This window comes from Phacochoerus africanus, chromosome 8 (genome assembly GCF_016906955.1).
Source record: "Phacochoerus africanus isolate WHEZ1 chromosome 8, ROS_Pafr_v1, whole genome shotgun sequence".
NCBI lineage: Eukaryota > Metazoa > Chordata > Mammalia > Artiodactyla > Suidae > Phacochoerus > Phacochoerus africanus.
Window position 1 is genome coordinate 55,753,281 of NC_062551.1, and position 17,428 is coordinate 55,770,708.

At 52.2% G+C, this 17,428-nt stretch overlaps 1 protein-coding gene across 5 annotated transcripts in view; it reads left to right on the forward strand.

The window, feature by feature from the left end:
• Window positions 1–17,302, forward strand: part of LOC125132665 (myeloid cell surface antigen CD33-like) — a 36,038-nt gene extending 18,736 nt beyond the window's left edge. The window contains exons 2-6 of one of the 5 annotated variants that reach the window (XM_047790230.1): window positions 6,480–6,623; window positions 9,928–10,302; window positions 10,466–10,744; window positions 10,967–11,019; window positions 17,249–17,302. In XM_047790230.1, coding sequence (XP_047646186.1) covers window positions 6,480–6,623; window positions 9,928–10,302; window positions 10,466–10,744; window positions 10,967–11,019; window positions 17,249–17,293 — 896 coding nt within the window. In that variant the 3' untranslated portion in view covers window positions 17,294–17,302. Of the gene's footprint in view, window positions 1–6,479; window positions 6,624–9,782; window positions 9,863–9,927; window positions 10,303–10,465; window positions 10,745–10,966; window positions 11,542–17,248 lie in introns of those variants that run through there. The other 4 variants (XM_047790226.1, XM_047790228.1, XM_047790229.1 and 1 more) reach the window with 4 other exon arrangements.
• The last annotated feature ends 126 nt before the right edge of the window (window positions 17,303–17,428 follow it).

Sequence of the window (17,428 nt, forward strand, 5' to 3'; positions counted from 1 at the left end):
GGATCAAACCCACAACCTCATGGTTCCTAGTTGGATTCGTTAACCACTGAGCCACGACAGGAACTCCAAACCCACAGTTTTTTTAATTAGAATCACTCACCTCATGTCTAAACTTACTGAGGCTCACGTTCTTTGTGTCTCAGTGCAGGAGAAATTCAGTGAGGGACAAAGTGATAGGCAAGAAATAGATTTATTAAGATAAGATGCTTGTGAGAGATACACATGGGCAGACAAAGAAGCACTGTGCCAAGCATTTGGTGGGCTACATCTTTATAATCCGAGGAAAGCGGGGAGTGGGAAAAGACTGCCTCTTCCTCTTTCTTGGAGTAAAGAACGGCTTACATCATTAGCTCTGCCTTCGCATCGGCTAAGAGAGAATTTGACCCTATGAGGTCCAACCGTTGCTGAAACTTGGCCTCTGCCGCCTGTGCCGAATAGAAACGTGGAAACAGAGTTTTGGGTGAAGGAGAAAAAGACAGCTTTGGTGTTATGCCTCGGCAGGCTAATGCTTTAAAGACTGTGCCCCCCTCGGGAGAGATTAGGAGGAGGTTGTGAGGCAGAGTAATGAATAATGATTTAGGTAGTTAGTGTAGAAACATGGGCTTCCATGTATTCTTTTTTTTTTTTTTTCTTTAAGGACTATATTTATTTTTTGGTTCCTTTTTGTCCTTTTTTGTCTTTTTTTTTTTTAGGGCCACACCCTCGGCATATGGAGGTTCCCAGGCTAGGGGTCCAATCCGAACTATAGCCAGCCGCCCGCCTACACCGAGTCACGTCTGCCACCTACACCACAGCTCACAGCAAGGCCGGATCCTTAACCCACTGAGCGAGGCCAGGGATCGAACCCGCAGCCTCTTGGATGCTAGTTGGGTTCGTTAACCACTGAGCCACGACGGGAGCTCCGATGTATTCTTTGATATAGTTGTTATCAGTATCTATTGAAACTGACAGCACTCACAGCCTGTGCCTACTCTATCCCTATCACTCTGATTTTGGAGTTCTCGGGCCTTGTTTTTTTGTTTGTTTGTTCGTTTGTTTTCGTCTTTTTGTCTTTTCTAGGGCCGCTTCCCGCAGCATATGGAGGTTCCTAGGCTAGGGGTCTAATTGCCAGCCTACACCACAGCTCACAGCAACGCCGGATCATTAACCCGCTGAGCACGGCCAGGGATCAAACCCGCAACCTCATGGTTCCTAGTCGGATTCGTTAATCACTGTGCCACAATGGGAACTCTCTCTTTTTTCTTTTTTTTTTTTTTTGGTCTTTTTGGGGTTGCACCCACGGCATCCAGAGGTTCCAAGCATAGGAGTCGAATTGGAGCTGTAGCTGCTGGCCTACACCACAGCCATGGCAATGCAGGATCTGAGCCACGTCTTCAACCTACACAGCTCACGACAACGCCGGATCCTTAACCCACTGAGTGAGGCCAGGAATCAAACCTGTAACCTCATGGTTCCTAGTCGGATTTGTTAACCACTGCGCCACCCCGGGAGCTCCGAGGTATTTTTTGTAATAGTCGTTGGTTAGTATCTATTGAAATTGACAGTACTAACAGCCTGTGCCTACTCTGCCCCTCTCGGGCCTTGTTTTCTAGTATATCTGCTTTCCGTCTATGTAGACTTTAGTCTCTACCTCATCCCTTGACTGATAGGGAAGGAATGAGAGGAATGGCAACTCCCAGTCTAGGGGAGAGAACAAAGTAGCTGTAAAACTTATGGGGCACATCCAGCTCTAAGACCCCTACTGGATCCGGCCTGGGCCAATGGGAAACAAGGAATGATGTCTGGACCCCAAGGAGGTACCCCCATCCTTAAGAAATAAAAACCTCCATAGAATAATAGGAAGGAGGGGACTCGTCCCCGCCCTCCCAGTGTCTGTGCTGGGAGCTATTTGCTTTCTTGTAATGAAGACTTTTGCTTGCTTGCTGCCTGTGTGTTCCAAAGTTCATTCTTTAGCTCTAGGAAGCTGACATCTTTCCGGTATCAGTTTTATAGTTTGGGGAGAGGAAAATAGGGCCCCAGATAAGGATCAGGGAAGAGGCGAGCTTGCATTGTCTCTCAGAGCTGCTGTTTAGTGGCCCCAGGACTGGCTCTGGTGGTCCTCCTTGTTCCCCCCAGAATGAAGAAGGCTTCGTTCAGCAGTTAAGAGCTTCCGTTTGTTGGGGGTTTTCATTCTGCAGAAGGGCTCCAAGGTAGTGTTGTACACATGCCTTGAGGGGGAGCCAGGACCCTGCCCCAAGGCGGCACTCTTGTCTCTGGACGGCTCCTCCCGGGTCTCTGCGTCCCCACCCTTCCCTGATGAGCAGGTGCTCTTTGGAACTCAGGGGGGGTCCTGGAGGCTGAAGCTCATTCCCTAATAACAAGAAGTGGAGACAGAGAAAGCCCTGTGTGCCCAGGAGTCGCATGGGGCCCTGCTGCGTTACACTATTAGATGGAGCTTTGTGCTGAGTGGTTGCAGAAAAATGTCCCTCCCTTTTATCCAGACTGTCCATGGCCAATGATGGCTGGTCTGGTGAGTCAGGGCTGAGATAAACAGATAGAAGCGATTTTATTCAGAGCCCAGTTCCAGTTTCTGGCAGGAACCTGAGCATTGAGGACGAAGAGACCCTCGTGAGGCCTCTCCCCACCAGAGGTGACCACGGGCTTGGAATGCATCCCAGAACTCACTCTCCTGCCTTCAAGCCAACCCCGGAGCTGGACCTGGCCCATTGCACCCTGGATTCTCTATAACTCGGAATGTCGTGAGGCTTCCTACATGGCCAGCCCTTGAACATCCCAAATCGGAGAAGTCTGACAGGTGTTGAGGAATGGACTTCCTCCGGAAAGACAGGTTAATACTGGGTGTAAGCTCCTTAGCTAGACCCATGATCACCTGGGGGCAGGCGGCAGCCGGAGGAGCTGTCTCAAAGAGCCCTGCCTTGTCCTTAGCAGAAGAGAAAAACGTCACAGCCCCTCCCAGGGCAAAGTTCTGCCCCATGCAGCAGCCAGCCTGGACATGAATAAACCTCTGCTCCTACCTATTTATTAGGCCTGGAGAGCACAAGGATATTAACCTGAGATCTTTTTATTTTTGGTCTTTTTAGGGCCGCATCCACGGCATATGGAGATTCCCAGGCTAGAGGGTCAAATCGTAGCTGCAGCCGCTGGCCTGCGCAAGGGGCCACAGCAACGTGGCATCTGAGCTGCGTCTGCGACCTACACCATAGCTTGTGGCAACACCGGATCCTTGACCCACTAAGCGAGGCCAGGAATCAAACCCACGTCCTTGTGGATAGTAGTCAGATTCATTTCTGCTGAGTCACGAGGAGAACTCCCTATTTTTCTTTAATCATGGTCGTGATTTCACAGGTATATGCATGTGTCCAAACTCATCAAATTATATACATTAACTAGGTCCTGTTTTTCATATATAAACTTATTTCAATAAATCTGTTTAAAATAAAAGAAAATGAGATGATATTTGTGAACCTCGTCATTATCACTGGAATATGGAAAGGGGTCAAACTACTGACCTCAGCAGGTGATCAAAAGTCTCAAAAGATCTTTTGTAGGTAAATCTTTTAGAACAGTAATCAATTGACACTATATGCTCACACTATCATGCCTGGACCATGACCAGACTGCATCCAACTAAACACTGAAGTCTCAAATAACCTTTCCAATAGCTGTTGGGTTTAAGAGGATCAGAAATTGAAGAATCAGGAGTTTCCTTCATGGCTCAGCAGTTAACAAACCTCACTAGGATCCACGAGGATGCGGGTTCGATCCCTGGGCTGGCTCAGTGGGTTAAGGATCCTGCATTGCTGTGGCTGTGATATAGGTCGGCAGCTGTAGCTCTGATTAGACCCCTAGACTGGGAACTTCAATATAAACAAAACAAATTTCTGTCTGAGCTCCGGTTTCACAATAAGCTCCGTTTTAGCTTGCTTGTCTTTGGATGGGAGGGTATTGGAAAGTAGCATTCCAGGAACCTCTGCGGAGAGGAGGGCTTTTCATGGTTGCTACACAGGAAGTGGTGTAACAGAATTTACTGCACACTGTTACAGACCTATTTCCTGCATTCCTGGGGAAGCAAAATTAGGTGGCCTAACCACAGAGTAGACAGGGCACTGCGTGATAACAGGTGTTTGGGGACTCACGTGCTGGGTGCTGAGAGCATGTGAGAAGCAAGGAAAACCTCTTCATCTATGAACTTGGCGGAAGGAGGTGCTGCTCACAGCAAAAGCCTCTGCAAGGAAAAGATTGATGTGAGATACAAGACCCAGAGCAGTTTTGCACTCCGAATTCGGCGGAGAGTTTGGAACAGGCTTCTTCCATGTATTTTCAAGCATCCTTTCATGGACACCTGTGTTGAGCTGCTGTTAGGAAGGACGGGCTTCGCACAGGAAATTTGCAGAACCAGAAGTTCAGGGTGTGGCCACCAGTTATGACTTCCTTTTTCTTTTTTTTTTCCTTTAAAACTAAGCAGTTGTTAGGAACAGGTGCCTGGAGATCCAGGTGAAAACCTCGAAGAGTTAAGGACCAAAATCTACCTAGCCTACTTTTCCCCTGTTCCAGAGCCTATCATGAAATTCAGGAATTGCCAAAGGGCCACCCCACTAGAGTAAGAGGTGAGGTCAGGTTTGTCCTGCCCCTAATGCAGTGAATGTGTCTTTTGTTAATTACATGAAGGCTTGGAAATCTTCTTCCCTCAACTCGCTTGAGGCTGTTCCACACTCTTCTGCCTTTAAATCCTACTCGGGCCACCCCAGAACTAATCCCCTGCGGAAATAACAGGCCAGGAAATTCCCATCGTGGCTCAGCAGTAATGAACCTGACTAGTATCCATGAGGACGCAGGTTCGATCCCTGGCCTCACTCAGTGAATTGAAGATCTGGGGTTGCCATGAGCTGTGGTGTAGGTCACAGACCTGGCTCGGATCTGGCATTGCTGTGGTGTAGGCCAGCAGCTACACCAGCAGCTTTGATTTGACCCCTAGCCTGGGAACTTCCACATTCGGCTCTAAAAAGACCAAAACAAACAAACAAACAAACAAAAAACAGGATATGCCAGCATGATGAAAATTAGTAGTAGTGACTCTCTTCCCGGGGCGTGCCTTGGTCCCTGGTACAGAAAATAGTTTCCAAAGGACAGAATATGGGGAGGCAGCCAGGGGATGGGAGAGCAGGTCTTACCGTCCAGGTGTCTTGGGCCTGTCCTTTGCCCTCTCTGGACTGCAGTGTCTCCCTGAGAAATGGATAAGTGAGAATGTCTCAAGACAGCCTCGCTCTCATGGAGAGCAGTTTGAAGCTCATCTTGTGCACACACCCAGTATCACACCCACACCCGCGCATCCTGCCAGGACTTTCTCCCTGGCGCCACAGCTCTTGATTCCTTGTAAGCAAGAACCTAGATGTCAGTTCCAGAAAAGGGCTTGGCCCTTCCCACTCCAGAGCTGCAGCTGCCTTTGCCAATGGGGCATGAGTAAGTAGGATGGGGCAGGGGCTGAAGTCAAGCCTCTCATCCCGAGAGTCTCAGGCTTAGCATCTGGGTTTCAGACTGGAAGTGAATAGGTCCTTAAGGATCCAGGAGGGCTTGTGCACCCGTGTGCCCTGCACCATCTCCTACCCTGGGAATGGCTGGAACAAATCCACACCTGCCTGTGGCTACTGGTTCCTTAATGGTTTCTAGTAAGGATGTCCTAGTGGGGAGCTGCCATCGTGGCGCAGTGGTTAACGAGTCTGACTAGGAAGCATGAGGTCACAGGTTCAATCCCTGGCCTCGCTCAGTGGGTTAAGGATCCGGCGTTGCCGTGAGCTGTAGTGTAGGTTGCAGACACGGCTCGAATCACGCGTTGCTGTGGCTGTTAGCCTGGGAACCTCCACATGCCTTGGGAGCGGCCCTAAAAAAGGCAAAAAGACCAAAAAAAAAAAAAAAGTATCCTAGTGGCCATGACCCGTCTAGACTAAACACTGCAGATGACTCCAACTTCCTGGGGAAATAGAGCTGCGCCTCCAGCACCATGGACAGCAGGATGCGGGAGGATGGAACCTACTTCTTCCCAGTGGAAAGAGAAAATGCAGGAGATAATTACTGCCAGGTATGGCCTTGCCTATGAGGAGGTCAAGGCCAGCATGTAGGGACCCTCTGGACCCTGAATGCTGTAGATTGAGTTGTGTCCCCTCCAATTTGTATGTTGAAGCCCCAACCCTCAACGTTGATTTATTCATAGAGAGTGCTTTTCTGAGAGAGCTGAGATTAAGCAGATCCATGAGGGTGGAGTCCTAAGACTGATGGCCTTGTAAGAGGAAGAGAGGAGTTCCCACTGTGGCACCATGGGTTAAGGATCCAGCCTTGCTGCAGCTGCAGTGTAGGTCACAGTTGTCACTCGGATTCCACCCCTGGCCTGGGAACTTCCATATGCCACGGGTGCAGCTGGAAAACAAAGAGAAAATAAAAAAGAAGAAGAGAGCGTGATCTCCCCCTCACCCCCGCCCTTTCAGGCTATGAGGAAAGCATTTGTGAAGACACAGCAGGAAGGCGGCTATCTGGAAGCCAAGAAGTGAGCTCTCACCAGGAACCAATCTGTGGACAGTGCCATCTGGGACTTCCCAGCCTCCAGAACTGTGAGAAATACGTGTCTTTGTGTAAGTCACCCAGTCGACGGTCTTTTGTTATAGGAGCTGAGCTAAGACAAGTTCCCTGTCAGCCACGGAATTATTCAAGCAAGCCCACTGAATCCTCCTGCGGGAACCAAGGGTCAATCATGGGTACTGGTGTGGCCTCCAGCAGGGGTGACAGGATGGCAAGAGTTTCAGAGCAGGAGGAAGGGAGGTGAGAAATAAAGCAAGACCAGAAGAGGCCAGCAGAGGGCGCTGTGAGGTACCAACTGTCACACGAGCAGGGAGATTGACTTGGGAGTGAGAAGGGGGCCCCCCCATCTACCTCCTTGGCAGTTTTGCCACCTCATTGACCCTGGGCCCACCTCGGGGTCCTAGAACTGGAAATCTTCCTTCTCGTCCCCAAAGAGTCCTGGCTACCTCCAGTCGATCACTTGTGTGCAAAGCAACCTGTGGACAGACTGCAGCCCTGCTGCCCCACCCAGTGTGTTTCCACCTTTAGGGCCATCTGAGGATGTTTGTAGATACCCCTTCCCCCAAGGAAGGGGACTGTCAGGGCATGAATGGGGTCAGCTCTGTCTCCTCTTGGCCTCCCGCCTCAAAGCAGACCAGATGTTCACCCTGTGTTTGTTGAGTGAATGAATGAGTGAACAGCTACTTCCTACACTTAGCTAAAATCCTTACTCATGTTTTATGCCCCAGACACCCACACGGAACTGCCAACACTCTGTGAATGAACCAAACTTGGCTCAGCTTGCCTGCCACACAGCAAGGCCAATCTACTGATACTAGGTTGTGGTGAAGGAAAGCACAGCATTGACTGCAGGCCGTCAAGAAAGGAGAATGGGCTGCTCATGCTCAAAAGCCCAGAACTCTCCTCCTCAGTGGCTTTCAGGGAAGGGTTTTAAAAGACAAAGTGAGGGAGAGGGTTGCCAGGTGTCTGATCAGCTTGTGAGCATCCTTCTGATTGGTTGGTGGGGAGGTACCAGGGTGGTATTTCAAGAGTCAACATCATTAACCTGCTTCCAACTGCTGTGGGATCTGTAAGTACTTGTGGTCAACACGCAGTTAACTTCTTTTACCTGGAGGGGGTTTTAGCATCTGCAAAACAACTCAAAGTCATGGCTCAGAATGTTTGTTAGCTACAGCCCTTGAGGAGGAACTAAGGGTCCTTGACTTTGTTTTATGGCTAAACTATCATGATCTTGTCTTGCTCAACTGCTTTTCTTTGTTTCTGCATTTTCTCCCTGCTCTGATTAAAATTGCCTTTTGGAGAAAGACAAATACCATATGATGTCACTTACATGTGGCATCTAAAATATGGTACAGCAGTAATGAACCCGACTAGTATCCATAAGGATGCAAGTTCCATCCCTGGCTCAGTGCCGTGGGTTAAGGATCTGGCGTTGCTGTGGGCTGTGGTGTAGGTCACAGACACACGCCAGATCTGGCATTTCTGTGGCTGTGGTGTAGGCCGGCAGCTGTAGCTCTGATTTTACCCCTAGCCTGGGAACTTCCGTATGTGCTCGTGTGGCCCATAAAGCAATAAAATAAATAAGATAAAATAAAATAAGCCGCAGATGAACCTATCTACAGAACAGAAACAGATTTACAGACATAGAGAGCAGACCTGTGGTTGTCAAGGGGGATATGGGACGGAGTTGTATGGAGAGGCATTTGGGGGTTAGTAGATGCAAACTCTTACATTTAGAATGGATGGGCGATGGGGTCCTGCTGTATAAGACGGGGAACCAGCTCCAGTCTCTTGGGATAGAACACGATGGGGGATAAGATAAGAAAAGAGGAGTTCCTGTGGTAGCTCAGTGATTAAGGAGCCCAACCAGTATCCATGAGGACATGAGTTTGATCCCTGGCCTCACTCAGTGGATTAAGGATCCAGCATTGCCACAGCTGTGGTGTAGGTCGCAGACGCGGCTCAGATCTGGCGTTGCTGTGGCTGTGGTGTAGGCCAGTGGCTACAGCTCCGATTCAGTCCCTAGCCTGGGAACTTTGGCCCTAAAAAGACCAAAAAAAAAAAAAAAGAGAGAGAGAAAGAATGCAGATATATGTATGACAGGGTCATACTGCTGTACAGCAGAAATTGGCACAACATTGAATATCAACTACTCTTTACTAAAAAAATATTTTTTAATTTCCTCTTTGGAACTTGGTGAAGGTCTAGGAGGCTAAAGATTTTTTTTTTTTTTTTTTTAACAAACAAGAGGCCAGGAACATTGTGGGGGAGGGAGTCTGTCCCTGGGAAGGTCCCCCAGGCTCTCACTCAATTTCAGTGCTACATCTGGAAGGGCCGGCCGACTGTCTCTGGTGTCCAGCCTAGGGTTTCTCAACCCCAGCACTGCTGTTCTTGAGGCTGCAGGATTTTTTTTATTAGGAGAGGGGTTTAGAAACTTTCATGGCCTCTAACCACTGAGACACACAAAACTCCCAAGCTGTGACAATCCAGCGTGTCTGGGGAGTTCCTGTTGTGACTCAACAGTTATGAAACCCACTAGGATCCATGAGGACTCAGGTTCTATCCATGGCCTTGCTCAGTGGGTTTAGGATCCTGAGTTGCCGTGAGCTATGGTGTAGGCCCCAGACACAGCTCAGATCCTGTGGCTGTGGTGTAGGCTGGCAGCTACAGGTCTGATTTGACCCCTAGTCCGGGAACTCAATATGCTGAGTAAGTGGCCCTGAAAAGGAAAAAGGAAAAGGAAAAAAAATAAAGTGTACGGACATTGCCACATGTCCCCCAGGGGTGGGGCAGGGTAAGAACCATCAGTCTGGACCAGAGTGTGACGTCTCCTGATGAGGCAGCAGGACTCAGATATCCAGCCCCCTGTCTCTTAAGGCTGGGAGGGCTGCAGAGCCCTGGGCTCGTCCCTCGCAGGGAGGCAGGGTGGGCCTCCATCACGGCCCAGAGCCTGGCGGGCAGGACCCACATCTCTGGTCTAGGCGCTGGAGAGGGGATGGCAGAGATGGGTGACAGGACGGGGTCTCCCCCTGGTCGGCTCCTCTCTGGCAGGTCCCCGGGTCTCTGGGCCAAGGGGTAACCATGCCCTCTGGGCAGAGTGGGGACGAGCTCCTGCTCTGAGGTTCCTCTTCTGAGACCGGTGAGTCCCGGGCTCCTTCCCAGCTTCCGCGGGTCTCCCCGCAGCCCCACCTCCCACTGGGCTTCCCCTTCCCTCTTCAGACCCAGGACGCCTAGACACCCCGGGTCTGAGAGATGCGGCAGCTGCTGCTGCTGCTGCCCCTGCTGTGGGCAGGTGAGTGGGCGGCGGGGAGAGGGCCGCGCGGGGCGGGGCTGCGGCTGATCTGCGTCCCCCCGCAGGGTCCCTGGCTCAGGACTGGAGCTACCGGCTGGACGTGCAGGGGAACGTGACGGTGCAGGAGGGCCTGTGTGTCTGCGTGCCCTGCTCCTTCTCCTATCCCGAGAACGACTGGTCTGCGCCTGTTCACGGCTACTGGTTCCGCGAAGGGGCCAATACGGACCAGGACCCTCCAGTGACCACAAACAACCCAGCTCGTGAAGTGCAGGAGGAGACCCGGGGCCGATTCCACCTCCTTGGGGATCTTCTGAACAGGAACTGCTCCCTGGGCATCAGAGATGCCAGGAGGAGTGACAGTGGCTCTTACTTTTTTCGGGTGGAAAGAGGAAATGCAAAATGGAATTACAAGTCTAAGCAGCTCTCCGTGCACGTGACAGGTAAGGAGCCGGGTCCAGGAGAGGCCACAGGGAGGGACATGGGGGTCCCAGGACCGGGCTGGGCTGGGAGCCCCTCCTGAGGGGATTTCAGTCCCAAGCCTGAGGCTTCTCGGGCCCGCCTGGATCCCCCCTCCTGAACCCTGTCTCCCCCTCTCCTCACCAGCCCTGACCCAGGCGCCCCACATCCTCATGCCCGAGACCCTGGAGTCCGGCCACCCCAGGCGCCTGACCTGCTCTGTGCCCTGGGCCTGTGAGCGGGGCACGCCCCCCGTCTTCTCCTGGACCTCAGCTGCCCTCACCACCCTGGGCCCCAGGACCCGCCTCTCCTCCGTGGTCACCCTGACCCCACAGCCCCAGGACCACGGCACCAGCCTCACCTGTCAGGTGATGTTCCCCGCAAGCGGCGTGACCGTGGGAAGGACCATCCAGCTCAATGTCACCTGTGAGCACTGGGCCGGGTTTGGGGGGGTGGGGCGCAGGGGCGAGCAGGTGGGCTGGGCTGGGGATGCTGGGGGCTTTTGCCCTGGAGCCCTAGCTGAGAAGGGGGCCAGAAGGACCCCAGCCCTGTCCCTCCTGTCTTTCCGTGGCTCCTGGGGGTGGGGGGATGCCCACCCAGACATCCCCCCTCCCCTCCCCCACTGAAGAGGGACACTCTGCCTTCCAGTGCCAGGTGCTCCACAGAACCCAACAGCCAGTGTCTTCCCGGAAACGGCACAGGTAGGCAGGACCTGGATTCACATGGCCCCACCCTCAAAGGCTCAGCAGGGTGTGTCCTCAGACGCCCAGTCCCCTCCTGGGAAGTGACCAGGGTCCACACGCTGCTCTGAGCCTTGGTTCGCTCACCTCAAGGGGGTCGGGTGTCCTGGATAGGGATGGTGTAGACGTCCCGCTTCTTCTCCGGGACCGTGGAACATGCCATTGCGTGGACGGATTCGGAGTCTTTACACATCTAATGGAAAATCCCGGCCTTCGGTTTCTTCTGCCAAGAGTAACACAGCAATCCACAGCCTTGTATCTCCTTTCGTGGGTATGTGTCTGTCTGTCTGTCTTTCTGTGGGATAAATCACTAAAAGCCAAAGAACTGAATTACATGTTCAGTCTGATTTTGAGGAATATGACCAAATCACTCCGTGGAGGGGAGAGTTTATATTCGCACCAGCCAGGGTTGAAAGTGTGTGTTTTCACCAACCCTGTGGAGCTGAAACTTTTTTTTTTTTTTCTTTTTCTAGGGCTGTACCCCTGGCATATGGAGGTTCTCAGACTAGGAGTCTAATCGGAGCTGTAGCCACCGGCCTTCGCCAGAGCCAGAGCAACGCGGGATCCAAGCCTCCTCTGAGACCTACACCACAGCCCAGGCAATGCCAGATCCTTAACCCACTGAGCAAGGCCAGGGATCGAACCCACAACCTCATGGTTCCTAGTCGGATTCGGTAACTGCTGAGCCACAAAGGGAACTCCTGAAAGAAATTTTTTTTTTTTTTTTTTTTTTGCCGCACCCATGGCAAAGGAAGTTCCTGGGCCAGGGACTGAACCCTTGCCACAGCAGTGACCAGAGCTGGTACAATGACAATGCAGGACCTGAAGACCCTGGCGACAGAGGAACTCCAAACGTTTTTGATCTTTCCCAGTAGCAGGTGAAGACTGATTATCTCCATAGAACATTTTCTCTTTTTATGTGTTGTTTTTTTTTTTTTTTCCCTGGGGGGGGGGGGAAAGAAATTTCATTTTCATCAAGTCCAATTTATACTTTTTTTTCTTTGTTTTGTTCGACTGCTGCAAAGTAAGGGCCTGGGGTGGGGTGAGCCCCAGTCACTAGTGGTCCGGCATCCGGTGAGTTAGGAAGGCCTGGACCAATGTCCAGAGTTCCCCCCGGGGCAGAGGGACACAGCACGGGTGCAGCAGGTGAATCCACCTCGTCCCACCTTCCTGCAGGGAAGTCAGAGCCCGGGGCAGAGCTGCTTCAGGTGGCCACGTGGGAAGCGGCTGTCAAGATCCTGCTGCTCTTTCTCTGCCTCCTCGCCCTCCTGTGAGCCCCTTCCTTGGAGAGGGGAGGGCGGGGCGCAGGCGCTGAATCCCAGAACCCGCGCCCCAGGGGGCGGGGCGGGACAGGGCAGGCAGAGGGCTGACGCAAAGCGGGTGACCGGGTGGCGGTGATGGGAGGGCTCGCCCAGTGTCCGGGAGGGGAAGGACCTGCCGCTCTCTGGAGGGTCTGCGCGGCCACACCTGCCGTCCCACCTGTCACCCCCTCAGCCCCTCAACAAGGAACGGGGTGGGCGCGTCTGCTGCTCGCTGCACCCCCTCTCACTGGCCTGAAAGAGCCTGGTCTCTTTGCCAGAGTGAGGTCCCGCAGGAGGAAGGCAGCCCGGCCGGGAGGGGGCGTGTCAGATGCCACGGCGGTCGAATTCCCCTTCCGCTTACCCCCCAGGGGAGGGAGTAGCACACCTCCCCCAGGATGTCCCCCCAGATTGCTCCTGTTTAGCTGAGCCACAGTGAGCTGCCAACTCCCTCCCCAAACCCACTTCTCTGTTGGGTCCCGAATCACACTGATGCCTCAGGGCAGCCCCCAGCTCTAAGGCCAGAAGATGGGAGGGGGAGTTTCTCCACTTGACCTTCCCTCCCTTCTCTCTCACCCAATGCATCTTTAATCGTCCAGCCTTCCTCCTAATTTAGCTTTTCTTCTTCTTCTTCTTTAGGGCCACACCTGTGGCATGTGGAGGTTCCCAGGCTGGGGGTCCAGTCGGAGCTACAGCTGCCAGCCTACGCCACAGCCACAGCAACACCAGATCTGAGCCGCGTCTGCAACCTACACCACAGCTCATGGCAACGCTGGATCCCTAACCCACTGAGAAGGCCAGGGATCGAACCCGCACCCTCATGGTTCCCAGTCAGATTTGGTTCCACTGAACCACAGTGGAAACCCCTAAGCACTGTTCATCTTGATGCCTGTCTCCTCCGCATCCGGACCCCGGTTGTTCCAAGAGCCTCCTCTCTTCCCTGGGTCTCTGAGCCTACCCACTTCCTGCGTCCATCTCTCTTGGAAATGCCTCAAAGCCTTTGCAGGTACCATTATCATCCACGTCCTGCCCAGGAGGAAGAGCTCCGTGTCCTCTCCATGGCCAGAGAGCACAGCACACACAACGTGGGCTGGATTTGAAGCCAAGGCGGCTCTGCCCCTGCTGGACCCTCTCCTGGCATCTACCAGCATCTTCACACCCAGCCTGGTCTGGCCTCTGTGAATCTGAGGCTTCTCCTGTGCTGTTCCTTCTCCTGCAACGCCCTTCCCTCCGCATTCCTGCCAGTGCCAGTCCGGATCATCCTTCAGGCTCAGTCTTAGGGGTCACCCAAGGGGTGTCTTTCATTCCGCAGCTCTTGGTTGGAGGTGTGACATCCAGTCCTTTATTTATAGACTATTCAGCAGGTACTATTGAAGACCTGCTCTGTGCCACCTTGTTGGAGGTGCCCGGGGGCATCATCAAACATGGCATCGAAAACCTCTGTCATCCACAAGTGAACTTATCAACACAGCAGAAACAGACTCACAGACAGCAGACTTTCCGGTGCCAAAGGGGAGGCGGGGAGCAATGGTTTGGGGGGTTTGGGATTAGACGGTGCAAACGGTCACACAGAGGATGGAGAAACAAAGGGGTCCTCCTGTGGAGCGCAGGGAACTGCCTTCGACATCCTGCCATCAACCATAAGGAGAAAGAAGTGAAGGAGAAAGTTATGTGTAACCAGATGTGTGACTGCATCTCGTTGCGGAACAGCAGAAACAAACACAACATGTGACACGGCTGCACTTCAATAAATACAGTTTTTTTAATGTATTAAAAAATTTTAATGTATTTAAAAAACTCTCTGAAAGTTCCCATCGTGGCTCAGTGGTTAACAAACCTGATTAGCATCCATGAGGACACGGGTTTGATCCCTGGCCTCGTTCAGGGGGTTAAGGATCCAGTGGGGCCGGGAGCTGGGGTGTGGGTCGCAGATGCAGCTCGGATCCTGCATGGCTGTGGCTGGGGTGGAGGCCGGCAGCTGCAGCTCCGATTGGACCCCTAGCCTGGGAATCTCCCTGTGCCACGGGTGTGGCCCTAAAAGCAAAACAAAAAGAAAACAAAAGACCTCCGTTATCAAGAAAGCTGTTCTTCTGGAGACAAGAAGGATAGAAGCAAAAGAAACTGAGGAGAAACAAATGTTGAGCGGGCTCAATGGGGTAACACGCAGAGCCTCACGCACGGAAAGAACACATGACATTTCGGGTCATTTTTCTCTACCTGAAAGTGTGAGGAGAGTGTGATGCTTGAGCCCCAACTGGAAGGTGGTTAGAAAGCAGGTTCTGGGTTCACCCAGGAGACACTATCCCAGGAGATGGAGGCGGGAGGGGGGAGAGGGAGCAGACCGAGCGCTGGGGCAGGTGCAGACCTGTGCCTGGGGGACGTGACCCGAGGCTGACCAGTGACCCCCACAGGGCCGAGGTGGAGGGGGAGCTGAGAAGATGCTTCAGACCCCATGGTAGGGCAGAGCTTGGGAGGGCTTCCAGGCCAATGCCAGCATCTGGGAGCCTTGGAGGACAGCAGAGCTATGACTGAACTTTGGTTTGAAAAGGATGGAGCATAAGCAAGGAGATCCTGCTGCAGGACACCAGGAACTCTAGTCCCTTGTGATGGAGCCTGATGGAGGATGATGTGAGAAAAGGAAGGTACTGACTGGGTCACTTGGCTAGACTGTAGAAAATTGACTGAACACTGCAAACCAACTATAATGGGAAAAAAAAATCATTTAAAAAAAGAAGAAAGAAAAGAAGAGGCCTGCGTTAGCATGGCAAAAGGATCTTCATGGAAATGCAAATCGAACTCCCAAGGAGGTGTCGCCTCACCCTGGTCCGAAGGGCCATTATCCGAAAGTGTACAAATGAGAGAAGCTGCAGAGGGTGTGGTGGAGAGGGACCTGCCCCTGTCACAGAGCTGATGGGAATGTAAATTGGTGCCACCACTCCGGAAAACAGCATGGAGGTTCCTTAAAAAACTGAAAATGGAGGGAGTTCCCTTTGTGGCTCAGCGGTTCTTCACAAACCCAGCTCGGATCAATGAGGATGCGGGTTCGATCCCTGGCCTCGCTCAGTGGGTTAAGGATCTGGCGTTGTCATGAGCTGTGGTGCAGGTCGTAGGTGCAGTTCGGATCTGGCATTGCTGTGGCTGTGGCGTAGGCCGGGAACTGTTATCTCCAATTCGACGCCGAGCCTGGGAACCTCCACATGCCGCCAGTGCAGCCCTAAAATGCAAAAAAACCGCCACAACCACAAAAAACTGAACATAGAGCTGCCTTATGAGCCAGTAATCCCAGGCCTGGGCATATAGCTGGAGAAAACTCTAATTTGAAGAGAGACACTCACCCCCAAAGTTTATAGCAGCACTATTTACAATAGCCAAGACCTGCAAGAAGCTGAATATCCATGGGCAGATGCATGGATAAAGGAGACGGGGTATATCCAAACAAGGGGCCCATACTCAGACGTAGAAGAGAATGAAAGAATGCCCCTTGCAGCAGCAGAGAGGCATCTAGTCAGATGAAGACAAATTTCATATGATAAAACTCTTATATGTAGAATCCAAAAAATAGTAGAGGGAGCTTCTGTTGTGGCTTAGCTGTAGTGAACCCACCAGTGTCCATGAGGATGTGGGTTCAGTCCCTGGCCCCTTTCGTTGGGTGAACAATCCGTCACTGCCATGAGCTGCAATGTGGGTCACAGGCATAGCTCAGGTCTGGCACTGCTGGGGCTTGGATTGGACTCCCAGCCTGAGAACTTCCTAAGCTGAAGGTTCAGAACTATAAAGATCAAAAAATAAAAAGTAGTACAGGGGCATTCCTCTTGTGGCCCAGGGGCAACACACCAAGAGGACACAGGTTCAATCCCTGGTTAAGCTCAGTGGGTTAAGGATCCGGTGTTGCCAAGAGCTGTGGGGTAGGTCACAGATGAGGCCTGGATCCTGAGTCGCTGTGCCTGTGGTGTAGGCGGGCAGCTACAGCTCCCATTGCACCAAACAAACAAACAGAAGATAAACGAATCCTACTGTATAGCCCTGGGAACTATACTCAATATCCTTAATAAACAATAGTGAAAAGAATATGAAAAGTTATCTATGTAAACTGTATAAAAGAGCACTATTAGGGATCTCGTAGGGATGGTGTGTTGGGTATCTTGACTGTATCTATGACTGTATTGTCATAGTGCAATCTTTTTTTTTTTCTTTTGGTCTTTTGTCTGTTCAGGGCCACACCCGCGGCGCATGGAGGTTCCCAGGCTAAGGGTCTAATCTGAGCTGTTGCTGCCGGCCTACACCAGGGCCACGGCAAAGCCAGATCCGAGCCGCATCTGTGACCTACACCACAGCTCTTGGCAACACCAGACCCCAACCCATTGAGCGAGGCCAGGGATCGAACCCGAAGCCTCATGGTTGCTGGTCAGATTCCTTTTCGCTGCGCCATGATGGCAGCTCCACATTACAGTCTTGCAACACGTTACCACTGACGCAAGTGGGGAAAACACAGAATTTTTCTCTCTTATGTCCTAGCATCGCATGTGAATACACAGTGGTATATGTATGTCTCTATAACTGTATCACTCTGCTGGTCACCAGAAACCAACTATACTTCAATTAAAAAAAGTTTTAAGCCTTAATTTTTTTTTTTTTAATTTTCTCCAATCTACATCTCACTCAATGGCAACATTCATGAAAAAAAATTTTCCTCGGCACTGGCTCATAGAACATGTGTTCTCCCGTAAAAAAAAATTGTATGCTTGTAATATCCACTCAGCTGCCAGGACAGTCTCACCAGTGACCCAGCTCTAAAGGCTGACAGTGCTACGTGTTCAGGGAGGAAGTGCTGCGCTGGGTGGGGAGCAGGTCGCAGGCTGGGACCAGCTGAATCCAGGCCTTCTTGTCTGCAGGTCAGCGGCACCGAGATGTTGGCTGCTGGCGGAAGGAGCGAATGAGTGATTGGCAGCAGCTGCCCTCACCTCCCCAGGAGCCCCTCCTTTCCTGCGGCTCCAGACGCCCCCCCACCCCCGGACCTACGTCTTGCAGGACCGACCACCCCAGGGTCCAGGTGAGGCTGCGACCCTCCCGGT